Raw genomic sequence first — 16,190 nt, forward strand, 5'->3', positions numbered from 1 at the left:
CACCAGGAGCTTCAGAGAAGAGGCATTTCCAAGTTCTCCATTACACCAGAAAAGCTATTTGGCCTGTACAGAAGCAGCAAGTTGGCTGGAGAGTGCCTTGCACTGACTGATGAAAGGGTCACTAACAAGGGATGCTCTTTCCCTACCCATATGTCAGAAGGCATCTTGAGTCCCTGTGGGAAGTGCTTAGCTGTTTGTCCTTAACCATTCTTCTCGTATTTCCCAGCTGGGCTTCGTTGCTAAGGGGAAAATTTTTCATTATTCCTGTGACATATATTAAGGGCAAATATCCTGTGCTTTAGAGAAACTCCTAGGAAAGATCCTTGCCTACAGTAAGACTGAAGAGTAAAGCTTATGTAAAGAAACGTAAAGGAAATGAAAAACAGACGTCATACAAATCTAGGTCATCTCTGGCTGAATGAGGAAAACTGCATAAAATACACCACTGTGGATTAGGTATTAATGCGTTTGAGTGACTTTGCTGCATTTTATTTGAATAATTAGGGATTTTTGCTTTTACATTCCTGATGCAGATAGGTACGTCTGCCAAAACCATGCTACTCCTGCTAGAAGGCTCCTTAGGAAGGTGGGAGTAGTTGTGTAAGGTAGGAATTAGCAGTGGCTTACCTGAGACATCTTGAATGACTACAGACAGGTTTGAGACCCTTTTGGGGATGCGTGTCCCAGCACCTGGCAGAAGACATTTTCCATTGTGTGTTAAGGTGAACAGGACTATGGCAGAGTAGATATAAACATTCTTCAGGGTAAGGAATTTGGCAGGGCCCCCAAAAATACTATGTACCAAGAAAGAGAACTCACAAGAAGTATTTGTGTGGCTTTTAGCATCAGAGCAACTGCTACTTTGTCATTAGAAGAAATAATTGGCTGTCTGAATTTTGTTCACAACTGAGAAGCACATTCTGTCTGCAGACCAGTGCAATACAGACACAAACGTCTTCCATTTAAAATTTACATGAATTTATAAACACTTTATAAAGCAGAGTCAAGCAAGACAGAATAACTTGGAGTAAGAGGAAAAAGTCACTGCTCATTGTCTACCCTATCAAACTGATTTATGTGAGGGTTGTGTATTCAGTAAGATCACAGTGAGCTTTACAGCCAGCTTGTAACAGTGCTACAGCACAGCCAAAAGCAACAGTAAAAAATGACCAGGCAAGAACTCAAATGTCACTAGGGGTTCAACTAATTGGAGGGAGCACAATAGGTATTGTTTTAGACTGTTATGGGATGAGTATTAACATCTTTCACCAATACTTGGCAATCCCAGAGGAAACACGGGAAGCTAGATCTATCCACACATAGGGCCTTGTGTATCCATTTAAGATGTTTATTCCCCCAAAACACCCTTCTCTGCCTTTTTCAGCCCTGAAGTTCAGGACATAGGCTATGAAGGGCTATCGTTGACAGAAAATACAAATAGTAGAGAGGCTGAGATAGGAAGGTTATTAAGGCCTTATTTCTTGCTGGTAACTTCCCCTGGATACAGCGTCTACAAGGCAGAGATAACATGTACCCCTGTCAAATCCCATTTCCAAAACAGGCTCCCAGAATTTTCCAAGACAATGTGGTGCCTAAAGTTCAGCCATCCCCTTCCTGTCAGTGCAGTCCTCTGATGGTGATTTAAGCACATATCATGGGTACAAAACCTGGTGGCACATTTCTAGAATAAGAACCAATCTGAAGCTTGATGAAAGAGGATCAGTTCAAATATCTTTTCTTCTTATAAAAGCATTTGAGATGCATAAAAATGATTTACCTTTTGTTCTGTTCAGTAGACCTAATGCTGACCTAACACTAGGTTTGAGAACCATTGCTGCCATTTCAAAGCAGCTATAGATAGAGCTGGAAGATTGTCTGATCAAGATAAAGCTCCTATTGCTGTGCAAAAGAGCTGAGTGCTCATAAAAGATGACCTCTGCTCCATTTAAAAAAAAAAAAATGTGCTATAGCCCAAACTGGAAATCTCTCACAAATCTTTCCACCTCTGTATCTTTTTAACATTTAACATCAATTAATTAAAATTCATTTAGCATTTCCAGTTTGTTGGTTCCAAGTAAGAATAACAGAATTATTATGCTTAAGATACATTTTTGCCTGAATTACCGAAGATGGAAAATGAACGTGCTGAAAGTGGTCTTTTGCCCATTTAACATGCATTTACAGTTTAAATCCTACCATTTATAGAAGTTTTCCTTACTTAACTATGCATAGCCAGCTTTTCATTTTTAAGACCCGCTCTACATCTTTTTTCCACACACTGCTCATTAATATGAAAATAGCTTAAAGAAGGTCATTGATACTTCTGACACATTACTGAAAAATCAAGGCTTTGTCACAGCATCAAGCTATAGTTACGAATGCACGTGATAAACAATAGCCAGGTATGTAGATGCTGAAATGCTACACCCATCTGAGAGAATTGCTATCTCTCACTTTCATCAGGGGAGATGTGCCCATGAAAAGCACAGTGAAGAGGAGCTCTCTCACATGCAGCGTTTAATGCTCCCCAACTCAGATTTCTGGATTTACCTCTGGAAGTCACAGCCAAATTATGTAAATCACAGTTTGAGTGCTGAGGAAGCACTGAAGTGGCACCATGCTGAAGAGCATCACCCGCAGACTAACTCCCTGCCCACCCAGCTTTCCCAGCACGAAAGGCTGCTACACCAGTCCCCATGCCCGGATCCCCTCCCGCTGCTCCAATTCTCTCAACAGACTGCAGAGCTGTGGCGTTTCTGCTGAGTTTGAGCTTCACACTATTCACAATTAGGTCCTTAATGAGTGTAAACATAGACATTAGACCTGAGCAGATTGTTGCAAGTGAAAGAAGGAACTGTGGTACCTACAATGTTTGCTTTGTTTGAAAGTAAATCATTGTAACAAGTTACAAACATGTTCAGTAATGACTAGTCTCATAATGGAACTTTCTGATAAAGCTCCATGACCATGAGCACGTCCTTGAGGGACACAATCTGATGTGCACTGAAGGTAACAGGGGCTTGTCTCTACTCCAGCGCAAGAAAGTCCAGGCAGCGGATGACTGCCAGGACCTGCAATTTAATTTATACAACCCGCAGCATAATCACACAATCATTAAACTGTCAGTCTAAAAATGAGCCAAAAATGATGCAAGCTCTGTTATTTAGATGATGTACATTAAACCAAAGAGCTACCCATCGATGTGGAACTGAAAATTTTGAACTCCCAGAAATGGCACAAATCACTTTGCTTTCAACTGGGAACTTGCTTTCCAAATTCGTGCCAAATTCGATATGCAGCTTATTTTCAGTCGAGCAGTACTGAATGCTAAAGCAGTGCATAGAACTTCTCATGAAACTCAAACGCACTTTGTGTACTTTTATTTACTGTAGTCAGGGTTGCCCAGGTAGGACAAAAAAAATATGCCAAACCAAGCACCAGATCCAAAATTAGCATTTTATTCAGAACGTTGGGGTCAGAGGTGTATCATTCATATTCTGGTACACAATACAGAGGCAAAGCTGTTCTCAGAAGTCTCTCCAGTTTGAAAGCTCCTTCCCCCTCCCCTCCCTGCCCCTAAAACATAATGTATAATTACTCGTGCCACCAGTATCAGGCCAACTCCCCTCCCCCCCTCCCCCCTTTTTTTTTTGGTACAAATTATGTAAAACTTTTGTGCTAAGAACTTTTCTCCCTCCCCAAACCAAAAAAATAATAAAAATAAAAATAAAAAAAATATTGAGTACTCTAACTACAGTTCAACAATTGAATCAATGTCACTTGTTTGCAACCTGTTTTGTAAATACTTTATCCATAACGAAAGATATAAACATGCAAAAACCTGAATCCATAGTCCAAATAATACATACACATGTTCTGAAGTTTCTGCACTTCTCCACAGACTATGCCAATAAAACATTATGTACACATACCATTTTTTACAGTGAAGTGGGAAAAAAAATACTAGAAATTAAAAAAAAAAGAAAAAAGAAAAGTGTACATGGATTAAGACCAAAATGTGTCTAACATTCTAGCATAAGAAAAAAAAAAATCAATTCTGCTACAAACTGGTGATATGAAAACTCCCTTTATTTGCAACCAGCTGCATAAGTTTTAGAATTTTAGTGAAAAAAATCCCCTAACATCTAAAACTAGAATTAATGTACATTGTTCCACCTCATGGTCTTCTCTCCCAGATAATAAAATTGTTCCATGAGGGGTTTTTTTTGTTTATTTTTAATCTCCTTATTTTAATAAAAGCAATGCGATGTAACAAAAGCATGTTGAAGCATATTGTGTTTCACCTTACTCCTCTCCCCACCCCAACATATTTTGTCTCTTTAATGCATCATTTCATAAATCAGTACCATTAAAGCCTTAAACATAAAACTAATTCCGATCTGAAAAAGGTACAAAAAGGCACATAAAATCCCAGTGCTTCTGTACTGTAAAATTCAAGTGTAACTGAGCTCAATATTTTTTTCCAAACAGCATTGGATCACTGATATTCCACGGAGCCCAAATTGGTTTGCAGCCTAAGCCAAAGCCTTCAGCAAGCACTTGTGCTAGTAGACTACAAAGTTAAAGCCTAGCTTCTGTATGCTTTTGGGGAATATCAGTTGAAATGTTTGTACGTGTCCAAAACCAAAGTTCACTTTGAAGTTCAGTCATCACCTCCACCGTACATATCAGCAAGTTTCTTGAAACGTGGGCCCCAGTCATTTAGGTAGTCATAGTCTTGCTCACCACCACTACTTGAGGAGTTAAGAGAGCTCAAGGATCCAGCAGTGGAGCCACTTCCTTCATAGTCAAAGACTAAGAGGGAGTCATATGGTGGGGCTGTAGGATCATTGTCGGCTGCTTTAAGTCCCTGCAAGAAGGAGAGGGAGAAAAAGACGATGAAGTTCTGTATCTGAGAAAGAGACAAAACATTACTGGAATATCGCAGCACAGTTACCTATCAATTGCCACGTGAGAAAACCAAGTTCTTGTTCTTCTGCAATCCGATTCAAAGCAGATTTATGTTTTTCTAACTCCAGCAAGAACTTATTTCAATTTCTTTCTGAATGGCCAGGTTTCTATCATTACAGCGCTGAATTTTGAATGTATGTAGCTGCAAATACAGCTCTAACAAACCTTAAGAGAACATAATGGCACTAGAACTGATACTAATAAACATACAGCTTCACAGCTACAGAGCTCACAACCCGCAACATGAGCAATATGGGACTGGTTAAACAGACAGATGGGGAAGGAGAATAGGCATGTTTGCAAAGATTCACTTTAACAACCATCTCACATGACCACTGACATTGCTGGCCTGCAGTCCATCTGCGTGTGCCAAAAGCCATATTTAGTTCTGTAAAATTCATGTACCTCTGTAAGCTGCTGTGAGAAAAGATACAATATGTTGGCTTAAGCTGTATGTACTTTGCCATAACAACCCATAAGATTCCACCTGTTCTTCAGAAAACACACACACAATGACATCAAAACTAAACACATGGTTGTAATCATTTTTGTTTCCTCATTTCAAAGTATTCAGGTTATCAACACACAAATATTGGGTCCCCAGTGATTATAAATTTCCACTCTCTAGAGCTGAATAGCCCAAACTAAAACAAACACTGTCAGAGGAAAATAGGGAAAGAACCATACTTCTTCCACAGAAAAGTCTCTTCCCTCCTAATTTTCTTATGTAAGTCCAAACCTAAACAGTAATTTTAATTTTAGAATACGAGACAATTGCTCTGTGCTTATCCTGGGAAGATTTACAAATTGAAAATAAAAGGCTGAAACCTGATGTTAAAAGCCCCCTTGTGTTTTGGATTTTTCAGCCTCACAGTTTCTTCCACATCATTAGCAATGCTTTTTCAAGATTTTCCACGTTGAATAATGGATAATATATCTTCCAGAATTCTGTAAGACTGAGCTAAGATTTTATTGCTCACTGTTAATTTTAACCAGTGCTATTTGTGCTGGTTTTATTTTAAATTTTTAATGTTTATTTACTTAAAGAATGGCTTTATGATACTCCCAATTATTTGAAGGATCAAGTATGCCTCCTTCGAATTACTTAACATATTCCGTTTTTAGAAAAGTAGGTTTTACTCTCAACTGTGTCTACTCTAAATGTGACATAATGGAAACAGATTTTGATTTTTCTTCTAGAAATATGTATATAGCTAAACCCATTAATTAAAGCATATGGCACTAATAAGGTAGAAGAGAATCTTGGCTCTTTATTGCCTATCTAAAAATAATTCAGAAGTATGCAGAATGTACCTACAATAATTTTGCAAATCAGTGATGGAAAAGCCCAGTATATTTATCACACTGATGACCTCTAATCAAGAACACATTTTGGACTTAAGACTATCATTTCATGTAGTACAACAACATGAGCAGGTTATTAATAGCCTGCATTAGAAACACAATTTTATATTATCTGATAAGAATAATTGGTGGCACTCGTTATCTTTCTCTTTGTTATCTTTCCATCCTGATAGCCAGAATAAGACAAAATATTTGAGATTCCAAAAAGGCAGTAACAAATGTTGGAAGACTTCCCTTATCCAGCTACAAAGCTGGAAATAGTTTTAAGGCTTTCTCTCAATTTCTGCTGCTGAAGCAGAAATGTAACTTTACTTCTTAGGCAGTAACTGGCCTTAAGAGTATTTAAATCACCCCTTAAGACTGCTTGGGGTGAGAGACACCAATGCTTTTCAAACACAGGTGACAAAGAAGGAGAAAAAAAATACCACTTGAACTTAAAGAGTGCTGAGGTATGAATCCCAAGTATCAATGTGTAAAAGTCATTTAGAAAGCAAGCTTGGAGAAGAAATGCTATTTCTCTGCAGTTCTGCTAGTAACACCCAGCCAGCCATGGGATACTGATTTATTAAAAATCAGTGAACAAAACATTTTCCTACATCTCTGAAGAAATTCTGATATTTATCAGCCATCCATGGCAAGAAGGCAGGCAGCCTCTTTCCATCTTTTTTTCCAAAGGGGAATTTGGATTTTTTTCCAACTTGCTGCTGGTATCATGATAGCATTTAAAAAGAAAATGGTTTTGAGCTACTGACTTACAAGATAGCATCTCAGTAACAAATTCACTGTTTGAAAGGTTGTGCTTACTGTGTAATCCATTTCATTCAGAAAACATAGCTACAGGCCGTGTTATGAAGCTGTTGATTCAACTGCACAGCCCAAGTTACACCAACATTTGCACGTGGTTAAAAATTCCTCAGAGTCACAGTATAATGACTGAACTTCACTTCCAGCTCTTCAAATGACAATCAAGTTTTCTGCTGTATTTGTGTGGCAAGTTACATACTAAAATGACAAAGAATTACTACACTTTCCCTCTGCTAAGCATATTATTCTCAACCTACCCAATGCACTGCTCCACTTTGCTGTTGAGTTCTATAGCATATCCAAAGGTGGAGCTACTGGATGTCAGCTTCAGCAGTGAAATTGGTTTATGCAGCTCCCTTTGGTTTCAGCATTGCCATCTTTTTTGCTTGTTATGCCATCCCCCTTCAGTAGGTGGTACGACAACCTGCTGTACTGGCACAACTGAAAAGGCAACAAATGGCTGCCAAGAACCGCTTCTGCTGATTTTGCTGCCATGGTATTGTCAATTGCTTCTGCAGAAATCTCTCAGATTTTCCCAGATGTGTTCAAGAATCTCAGAGCAGTGGAACTGTTATTGTTATTTGGTTAACAGTTTCTTGATCTGAAAACCCAAAGTTTACTAGATAGAGAAGCTTATTCAACAACAGAATTTCTGGGGCACACACCTGGGATCAGGTGATCCTGCTGGGAGAGAGCAAACCATGTCACAATTCCTTGCATTTGCTCTACCACCAGTGCACAACAAAGCATCACAGAAAGAGCCATGGCAATACAAAGATCTGCTTGAGACCTAGGATAGACTGAGTAGCAATCTCACTTTTTTCCTCTTCCTCTTTTACATATGTTGTCACAGCTTTCACTAAGGAGGACATAAGGGGAAGAAGAGGAGAAACTACAGTGCCTTGGCTGAGGAACAATAGCAACCTTAAGTTATACTTTCCTTAGTATGTGTAGCACTCTGAATTTGTCTCAAATCAAGGCAAAGCAAAAACCTCAGCATCTTGAACTAACATGAAACATTACAAAATCTACTGCTTTTATTTTCATTAATTCTACTACTTAATCAGTCTCAGCGGACTTTTGTTGAGAAGGGAAGGAAGAACAGAGCCCTGTGGGGAAATACAAAAAAATTGTTGAAATCTGAAACAATTTTTTTACTTGACAAGAGAAAACAGAAAACACTGAGGGACTTTATTCTGCTTGGAGGTGCACTGTATCAATAACCATTTACTAAGAATGAATTGAGGGTCCTCCGTGTCCTCATGGGATGAGACCTTTAATTTGTAATTTAAATTTTGTTTACCTCAGGCTATGTCCTCTATTGATTAGAAATATCTTCTTAGCCACAAACTCTCCACCACAATATAATTTGTTTAAGATTTCTACAGACAGCATAGGTGGTTTCTGAAAACAGGATTAACAAAGCTGCTTCAAACAGGCCTAATTTACACTGTCCTGCAAATCCTGACTATTCTAAGTGTTAATTATGCTCCACACTCTGCAGGTTATGTTTTAAAAGGCTCAAAATGGAAAACAAGGTCTACGGAGGGTTCTTAATAACACATGACTTATTTCACTGACTTGTTTGTACACTGGACTGGAAGAAAAGGAGATTTTCCCTTCCCCTCCTTAAATTACAAATTCATCTATCCATTGAAACAGACAAAACAAGAAAGTCCCCGAGGTCATTTAGCTTATGCCTGCAAAACATATTTTGATTATAAGGCACCTCTGGAACCTTCTTATTTTAGAAAGTCCATAGCTCTGTACGTGTTATCTCAACTTGTAAGTGTTATAAAAATACTTGAAGTTTTTATCATACTTATAACTTGTTTTTCAACTAACAAGTTATTAGAAAATACTCATATATGTCTTATTGAGTTAAGTAGATTTAATACAACGGATGACAGCTAGAAAATAATACACCGGAAGAAACAGAGTACTGCCAAAAGGAAAGAAACAATGACCCACTAGGTCTTTTTCACTTCTTGTTTCTATGGCTCTGTAATAAAAGTAAAAAGAAAAAAAACCAACCCTGCTTGTTTGGCAGTGGTAGCTAAATCCTCCAATATCTGAAATCAATGACCTATAGTTCTTTTTTGTCAAAAGTTGGAGTAATTCAGAGGCTAATCTGAACAATGCTGGCTGTGTGTCTGAGGTGCTGGTGAGCATTCAACAGACTAAATTAATTCCTGCACATGGAGGCCAGCATCCCAAAGGATCATGCTATTAGTATCTCTGGGAATAGGTCCAAGTCCTCCAAAACACCAAACTGATCTCCAAAACTGTTGCATCTTTTCAAACCAATGGGGTAATGCAGACTTTGGTACTGAGGTACTGACAACAAAAAGGCAGCCTCTCCCTGCTTAGCCAGTGACTGGGGTAGTTTTGCAGGTGGTTTGGGTTAGTGCTGTTCAAGAGAAAAGTTACCCCAAATAATGTTGAAGCTGGATGCAGAGAGATAAGAGCTTTTGCCCTTTCTTATCTTGCTATGTTGTTTTCACAGCTCATCACATCTTAGCACTGCCCTAAGAAATGTCTGCTATGGGTTTCACCAAAGATATTTCTTCCACTTACTCCAAGTAAAACTGAGATGAACTTACCAATTTGTTTGGGTATAACCTTGCCAGGACTGCAGGTGGAATTCTCTGAAGAGAGACTGAATGTTTATGCTCTAGACCCTGATAATTTGTAGATTTAACTGTAATCATGTGTACTACTGTGAAAGACTGTTCCCTCCACCCCCAATAGACTTTTTAGAATCACATTTACCATGGGAAATTTTAACATAAACCACAAATTAATATGAAACTGTTTGAGAAATAAAATCTCCATTTTTCTCAGACTTCTGGCAAAAGAGACAGAGCATAGACAACCTCTGGGTGGCTACTGTGTGCTAGAGAGAAGGTTAGGTGGAATGCCCCATAGTAAAATGACACATTGCTGTGAAATCCTAAGAAAGAAATACTTTATGAAGAAAAGAAACTAAATATATAATGCTTGAAACATAGAAACTACCTCATATAGTTTCTATTGATCAGAGAGTATAATTAATTCTGAGCTAACTTACAGACAAGAAAATTGCCATGGTTTCTTCAGTTTCGTATATATTTCCACAATTAATTTTATCTTAGAATCAGTGACATTATCGACATTATTTTACTGTGTAAGAATAGCTGGTAGAAGCTTCCTCTTTTGGTAGATGGCAAGGGGAAGCAGAAATAGAGGCACTGATCTATACAACAGACAGCAGTAAGAATATTACTCCACACTCATCTGTACTGCGGTATAAATATACTGGGTTAAATCAAGACAGCATACACTGTTTCTACAGCTCCATGTGTACATGTTGATGCTATAACCTTCCAAGAGTGAAAACATACTGAAAAACACTATTGCAAGAACAGCTTGCTAAGTAATTTAAAAATCATAGGAGGCTGGACAAACTCTGGCCCCTTTCTGGCTTTCCTGAGAATCACACTCATTCCTTGTCTTGGCTCTGTAAGAGTTTGATAACTGCTTTAAGGACAAGAAAAATCTGGGTATTGAGAATTATGGGTTCTTCCTGATCACCTGCCAGCTGTGTAGCATCTGGTCACAGCTGTGAGAATAGGATGGCAAACTGATTGTTTGGAAGACAACGAGGAAGCCCACAGGAGCTTTTAGTGTGCACACTGCCTTGGCCAACAATCTGGACCTCTTATTGTCCCACATTTCCCCTATTTTCCATTATTACAACTGTAATATTTAGAAGTGCAAGGCATGCAAAAATCCTTTGTGGAGACATCTCTTTCTAATACAGCCCTTCCCCAAACCTGGAGTCTCTTAAAATACAATGTTTTATGAGAATATTTCTATGTTTCCTGCTAGTCATCTCCCTGTAGGTTTTTTTATAATTGTATTGCTGGATACCTTAAAAGCAGCAAACTCAATTTTCAGCAGCTTACTAACACAAAACACTTTAGTATATTAGCATGACTTTTCTTCAAAGCAAACAAGAACAAACACATTTGCAAAAACAGTTCTGCAATACCTGTCCGGGTCTAGTTGCCAAGGAAGATACAAGAAAACCAGAGGAAATAATTAACTACCTCTATTCATTTACAGAATATAGATTATTTTTAAGTGGTAAATTTTGAGTTAGTATGTGTTTTCCTATAATCAGGAAGCACAAAGAAACACATTCTCTATATTGAGTACCACAAAAGCAATGATTTAGGACTGACCAGTGATAGAAATAATGAAACAAATAGTTGTAGAAGCATTTCTTTCAGAACTGTGAGTAATCTGGTATAGTCTGAATCTTACTTAGATTTATCTTTATTAGATTGAAGAATCAAAGATCATGCAAAGACTTTTAAAGCTCTGTGACAAGGCCAGTATTAACAGCACTTACATAACATTTAATTTAGCTGCCCTGCTCACTAATCGTATTTGATAGAATTCTTTTGGTCTTATTGAAGGTACTGAATTTCCACTATTATCTGGATTCAAAGGGTAATGTATGAGGAAAATGAAAATGAACTTCTTCCGTTATTAAATTGCTGTGAATTAATAAATGATTTTAGGCTAAACTATAATTTTGTTAGTCTATTTATTACTTGGAATCCATAGAATAATCCTGCTTGGAGATATTGTGGTTGCAGCTGATAACATATTATGAATGTAATTAGTACAAACATACAGAAGTTAATTGATATATCTTCCCTTTCTGTCTGAGTGTGTTAATTAAATTTGTCTGCACTTCAAAAGAACATATTTACTTCTATCTATCAAGACAATTTTAAATGTCTAAGTAAGTTTTAAAAAGTTACTATGTTCAAACATAACAGCTACTCATGCAGGGTAAACAAAATATAAAAGCTTATCAGATTTTAGGAGGAAGCTCTTTTTCTCTCCTTTACCTCATTAATGAAGTCCCCAATGTCCCCAGGATGAGGAGCAGCTGATCTGACTGGATACTGAGGTTCTGCATGGATTGGCCTTTCATCAAGACGTCTGATTCCAACAGGTTTGATGGCATCTGGTTCCACAGTGTCAGGCTGCTGGAGCTGGCTTAAGTCATAATCCTGCAAAATACAAAAAAAGGCAGTTAGAATTTCAAACAATATCTGTCAGGGGAAACATGAGGAGCAAAAAGGAAAAATTCAAAGTACCACTTCACCAGAAGTCCTGTTTTCAGGATTGTAACGCTTACTAAGTCAATAACATTGTTATTTGCATACCAACAGGATGTTATTTGATTTATACTCCCTGAATCTACCATTTTGATTCTATTCCATCAGATTTGTAGAGCTTCTCATAAGTTTACCATTGAGAAGCAAGAATTTGAGCAGTGCTATTACGAGACTAAACACTTTGCCTAGTAATGATGATTTACTGCATAGAGCAAAGATGCCAAATCCAACTCTTATTTTTCTAAGCAAATAAATGCCAGATACTCTCATTCTGAGAAAGAGGCAAGTGCTCTGCTCTGTGGTGTGTTATAATACCTTCAAAGAATGAATTTAAGACTCCTTGCTGATTTCATGTGGTTTCCATAATATCAAAGCCAAAGGGGGAAAAAATGTCGTAAGAAGTACAAAGCTCCTCAGATTTGGCCTTAATTCTAAGCACTTTCTAAAGATTACTTGTGGATCCGTTCATTAAGTACTTGATGCGGCAGTTTCAAACTCTGGCAGGCTGATGAAGCTAGCATAGCACTATGAATTCCAATAAGCAGCACGTATGTATGTAAAAATTTTAATTAGATGAACGTTTATGCACTTAAGATAGATATGCCTAAATACTATTTGTACAGTGTGATGCATTTCAGCATTGTCATTCACCTCACTCTTGTCATGTCTAGGAGGTAGTCATGCTCTAGGGTGTCTTTGCACAAGGCACTGGTAAAAATGCACAACAAAGAACTGGGTTTAACAGCTTAAACTAAAGTCATTCACAGACTACCAGTCTCATGTCAATTATATTGTATGCCAGATACCCTGCCCCACAAATAATCCAAGTAGTAGAGGTACATCCTAGAGAAAGCTCCTTTATCATTAGTCTCTTTTCACCAGTGTTGTTCTGGTAAAAAAATCACATGTAATCTCAACTTGCTGGAAGCTGTGCAGACAATTACATTTCCATTGATTCCTAACTGGCTCCTAAATGAAGGAATGCAAGCCTTTACTTCTGCTGTTACCTCACGTGATGTAGGTCCCTTCTGAGGTCCTTTCTGACACCAAACCCAGACTTTTCAACAGGAGGTCTGTCGAAAGCAGTGAAGGTAGTTTGTTGGGAGAACTGTAACTATCAAATCCACTACACCTCCTAACTTGTTACTTGGGTCCTCAGCCGACTGCACACAAATATATAGTCAAAGAAGGTGGAACAGCTCACTGAGATCTGAGAATGCAGTTTCATATGCTTTAATTAAATTACAAGTTCCTTGGGGCAGAGCTGTAACTTCTACCCTTTGGCTCTTCATGTACTTACAGAATAGTAAGTGATCTCCATGAAGTGGTATGAACTGGAGAAAAGTAAACAGAACAGAACTTTTTATCCTTTCCCTTTTTATTATGTAAAATAAATCAAAACAGTTTAGAGACATGCTATCAGAAAATGCTATCAAAAAGAGAATGCATGTCATAGGATTTATAAATATATAACACAAGAGTGCTTTTCATATCCACCTAAAAGATAAAGGTGGAAAATAACAGGGAGAAATGAAAAATGCAGGGTTTATTATACTAAGCATTCATTAAGGAAGACTTCAAATAGGTATGGTTAAATAACAATATATTAAAACCAGGAGAGCCTCTTTGGTCACTTCAGTTTTTATAATGATAAAATGTTTCTTCCACCCACTCACATATGCATACTATTCTTTTTCTGATTAGCAGTCATACAGAAATGCAATATGAATCAAGTCATTCTAGTATCTTTGCATCTAAAGCCATCCTCTTGAGCCTACGTACAGGTGGAGACATCTCTAGGCTATATAGCTAAAAAAACCAGCAAAGATTGCTATCTGCAAGGCAACAGCAGTGCAGGATGTAACCTTATATGGATTCCCACTTTGGTTTACTTTTCTAGGATAATTTATGTCACTGCCATCTAGCCTTCTATCAGAGGAAATATATTTTGCAGGTCTATTAGTGTCTGGACAGGAAGAGAAGATCCATTGTGCTTATTACCACAGACTCTGAAATCTCTCGTATCATTAAAATCAATACTAACTGCACATCAGTCAGGTATGGCAAGTCATCCACCATTTCCCCAAAATGGTGTAGGGCCATACCAATGCAGCATCATGCAACAACTCTAGCTGTTTCAACATTCTGTCTTAAGTCAACTCTACTCAATTACTGTGAAGAAGAAGAAATGTTTTAAAGAGCCGGGGTGTAAGTTGTTTAGGTCTCCTGAAATTCCATCTCTTCACTCAATGCTGCATTCATGGTTAGAAAAAATGGGAAAGCTTTTCATGTATTACTTACTTAAAGCTCCTGAACAGACTTTATGTTAGTCTCAAACAGAGTTTGTTAAGACACAGTTAACTGCAGAAGTGACAGCTAAATGGAAAACCGTGGCACATCAGAGAGAGAATAAGACATGCTAGGATAGACTGGGACAGCCAGCTTGGAGCAGCATTCTGGGTCATTATTTTTACTCAATTTCAGTCAAAAATGATTTGTCTTTGCTCCAGTCTTTTTCCATATAACTAGTTCAAAATGACAGTCTGCTGCAGGACTAATGAGGGACAAGACTAGGCCCTCCACTGGAAACATACTTGAGCGAAGGTTGAGAGCATCTAATTCATACAGCTGTCAATTTTTGTCACAGGTATTTGTTTACTTATTTATGCTTTTTAGCCCTAACTCCAGCAATAATACCTCTCTCCCTTCCTTCAGTTTGGATTTAAGCAAATCCAAACAGAGGGTTTGAGTTTTTCCTCCTCAAACTTCTGGACAAGCTTAGATTGCTGATGGAAGGGAGAATCTAGTATTAGTTTTTCTCTATTGGAAGGTTGCTAAAACATATTTGTTTGCTCCCATTTTGCATCTAGTAAAAATTCAGGCCTTTAGAAACCAAAAATTTAGACGAGTCTGACTGTCCACATCAGTCAACAGGGAAACTGAAGTCTCCCATTCTATGGTGGGGATCTAAGTGAAGCAAGCTGAATGAACCCTTGTCTTTCCCCTTGTTTATAAAAGGATCTGTTATCCCTGGATGAGACAATCAAGCTATCTTTTAAGTAACTGGTGGTTACAGAGATTACAACCTTAATGCTTTATCAATATAATTCTCCTGATGTAACCACCAGCAGTTCTGTCTCTTTGGTTAGCATCTCTAGCATCACTATTTGCACTTAATGAAAAACACCCTGACACCTGTATTGAAGCAGAAAAGCTTCTGATTTTGATTTGCTATTGTTTTAAGAAAGAAAATGAAGTCACAATGTACAAAAAGGGCATTTTATCAGAAATCTTGTGAAATCAAATGGCAAAAAAGCCTTGCAAAACCCCACCAGTCCCCTCCTCTCCCAGCTGATTACAAACACTGACTTTATTAGCTATTCACTTAGTTCTAGACAGCTTTAAGCAAAGACCTACACCATCACTAGCTCCCACCTCATATTTCTGAAACATGAGATCCCAGTGAGACAGTGTGAAATATCAAAACCACCTAGCCAAGCACTACAATTAACTACCTTACCAGATGTGTAGGCAGAAGTGTCCAAAATCCCAAAAAGCACTTTTTGAAGGACATCTACATTGTAGATGGAAGCTCAGTCCAAGTATCTTAACTTGAATACAAGAAATGTCCAGAATAGAAGAAAAGGCCATTTAATATTCTTCAGTAATTGCCGATTTAGAAACAAGATAATGTAGCCTTCAAAATCTCTTCGCTTAACTTCCTCCTGTGTAAGGCAGCTGTTCATTTAACAGCACTGAAGTAACTAACAATCCCTCATACAGGAGTCATCGGCTATGGCAGTAGGAGTTGTGGGGTTTTTTTAAAAGTACCTTGCTTTCTGACTGACAGCTACCAGATTCTACAATCCGGGG

General features: G+C 38.0%; 1 protein-coding gene across 2 annotated transcripts in view; it reads right to left on the bottom strand.

Annotated features, from left to right (window-relative positions):
* Positions 1 to 3,437: 3,437 nt before the first annotated feature.
* CDH2 (cadherin 2) overlaps positions 3,438 to 16,190 on the bottom strand; it is a 115,175-nt gene continuing 102,422 nt past the window's right edge. For both annotated transcript variants that reach the window (XM_026842067.1, XM_026842066.1), the window contains exons 15-16: positions 12,045 to 12,209; positions 3,438 to 4,870 (exon numbers count right to left, since the gene is read on the bottom strand). In XM_026842067.1, coding sequence (XP_026697868.1) covers positions 4,664 to 4,870; positions 12,045 to 12,209 — 372 coding nt within the window. In that variant the 3' untranslated portion in view covers positions 3,438 to 4,663. The remainder of the gene's footprint in view (positions 4,871 to 12,044; positions 12,210 to 16,190) is intronic.

Source organism: Athene cunicularia, assembly GCF_003259725.1.
Source record: "Athene cunicularia isolate RWA chromosome 2 unlocalized genomic scaffold, athCun1 chr2_part1, whole genome shotgun sequence".
NCBI lineage: Eukaryota > Metazoa > Chordata > Aves > Strigiformes > Strigidae > Athene > Athene cunicularia.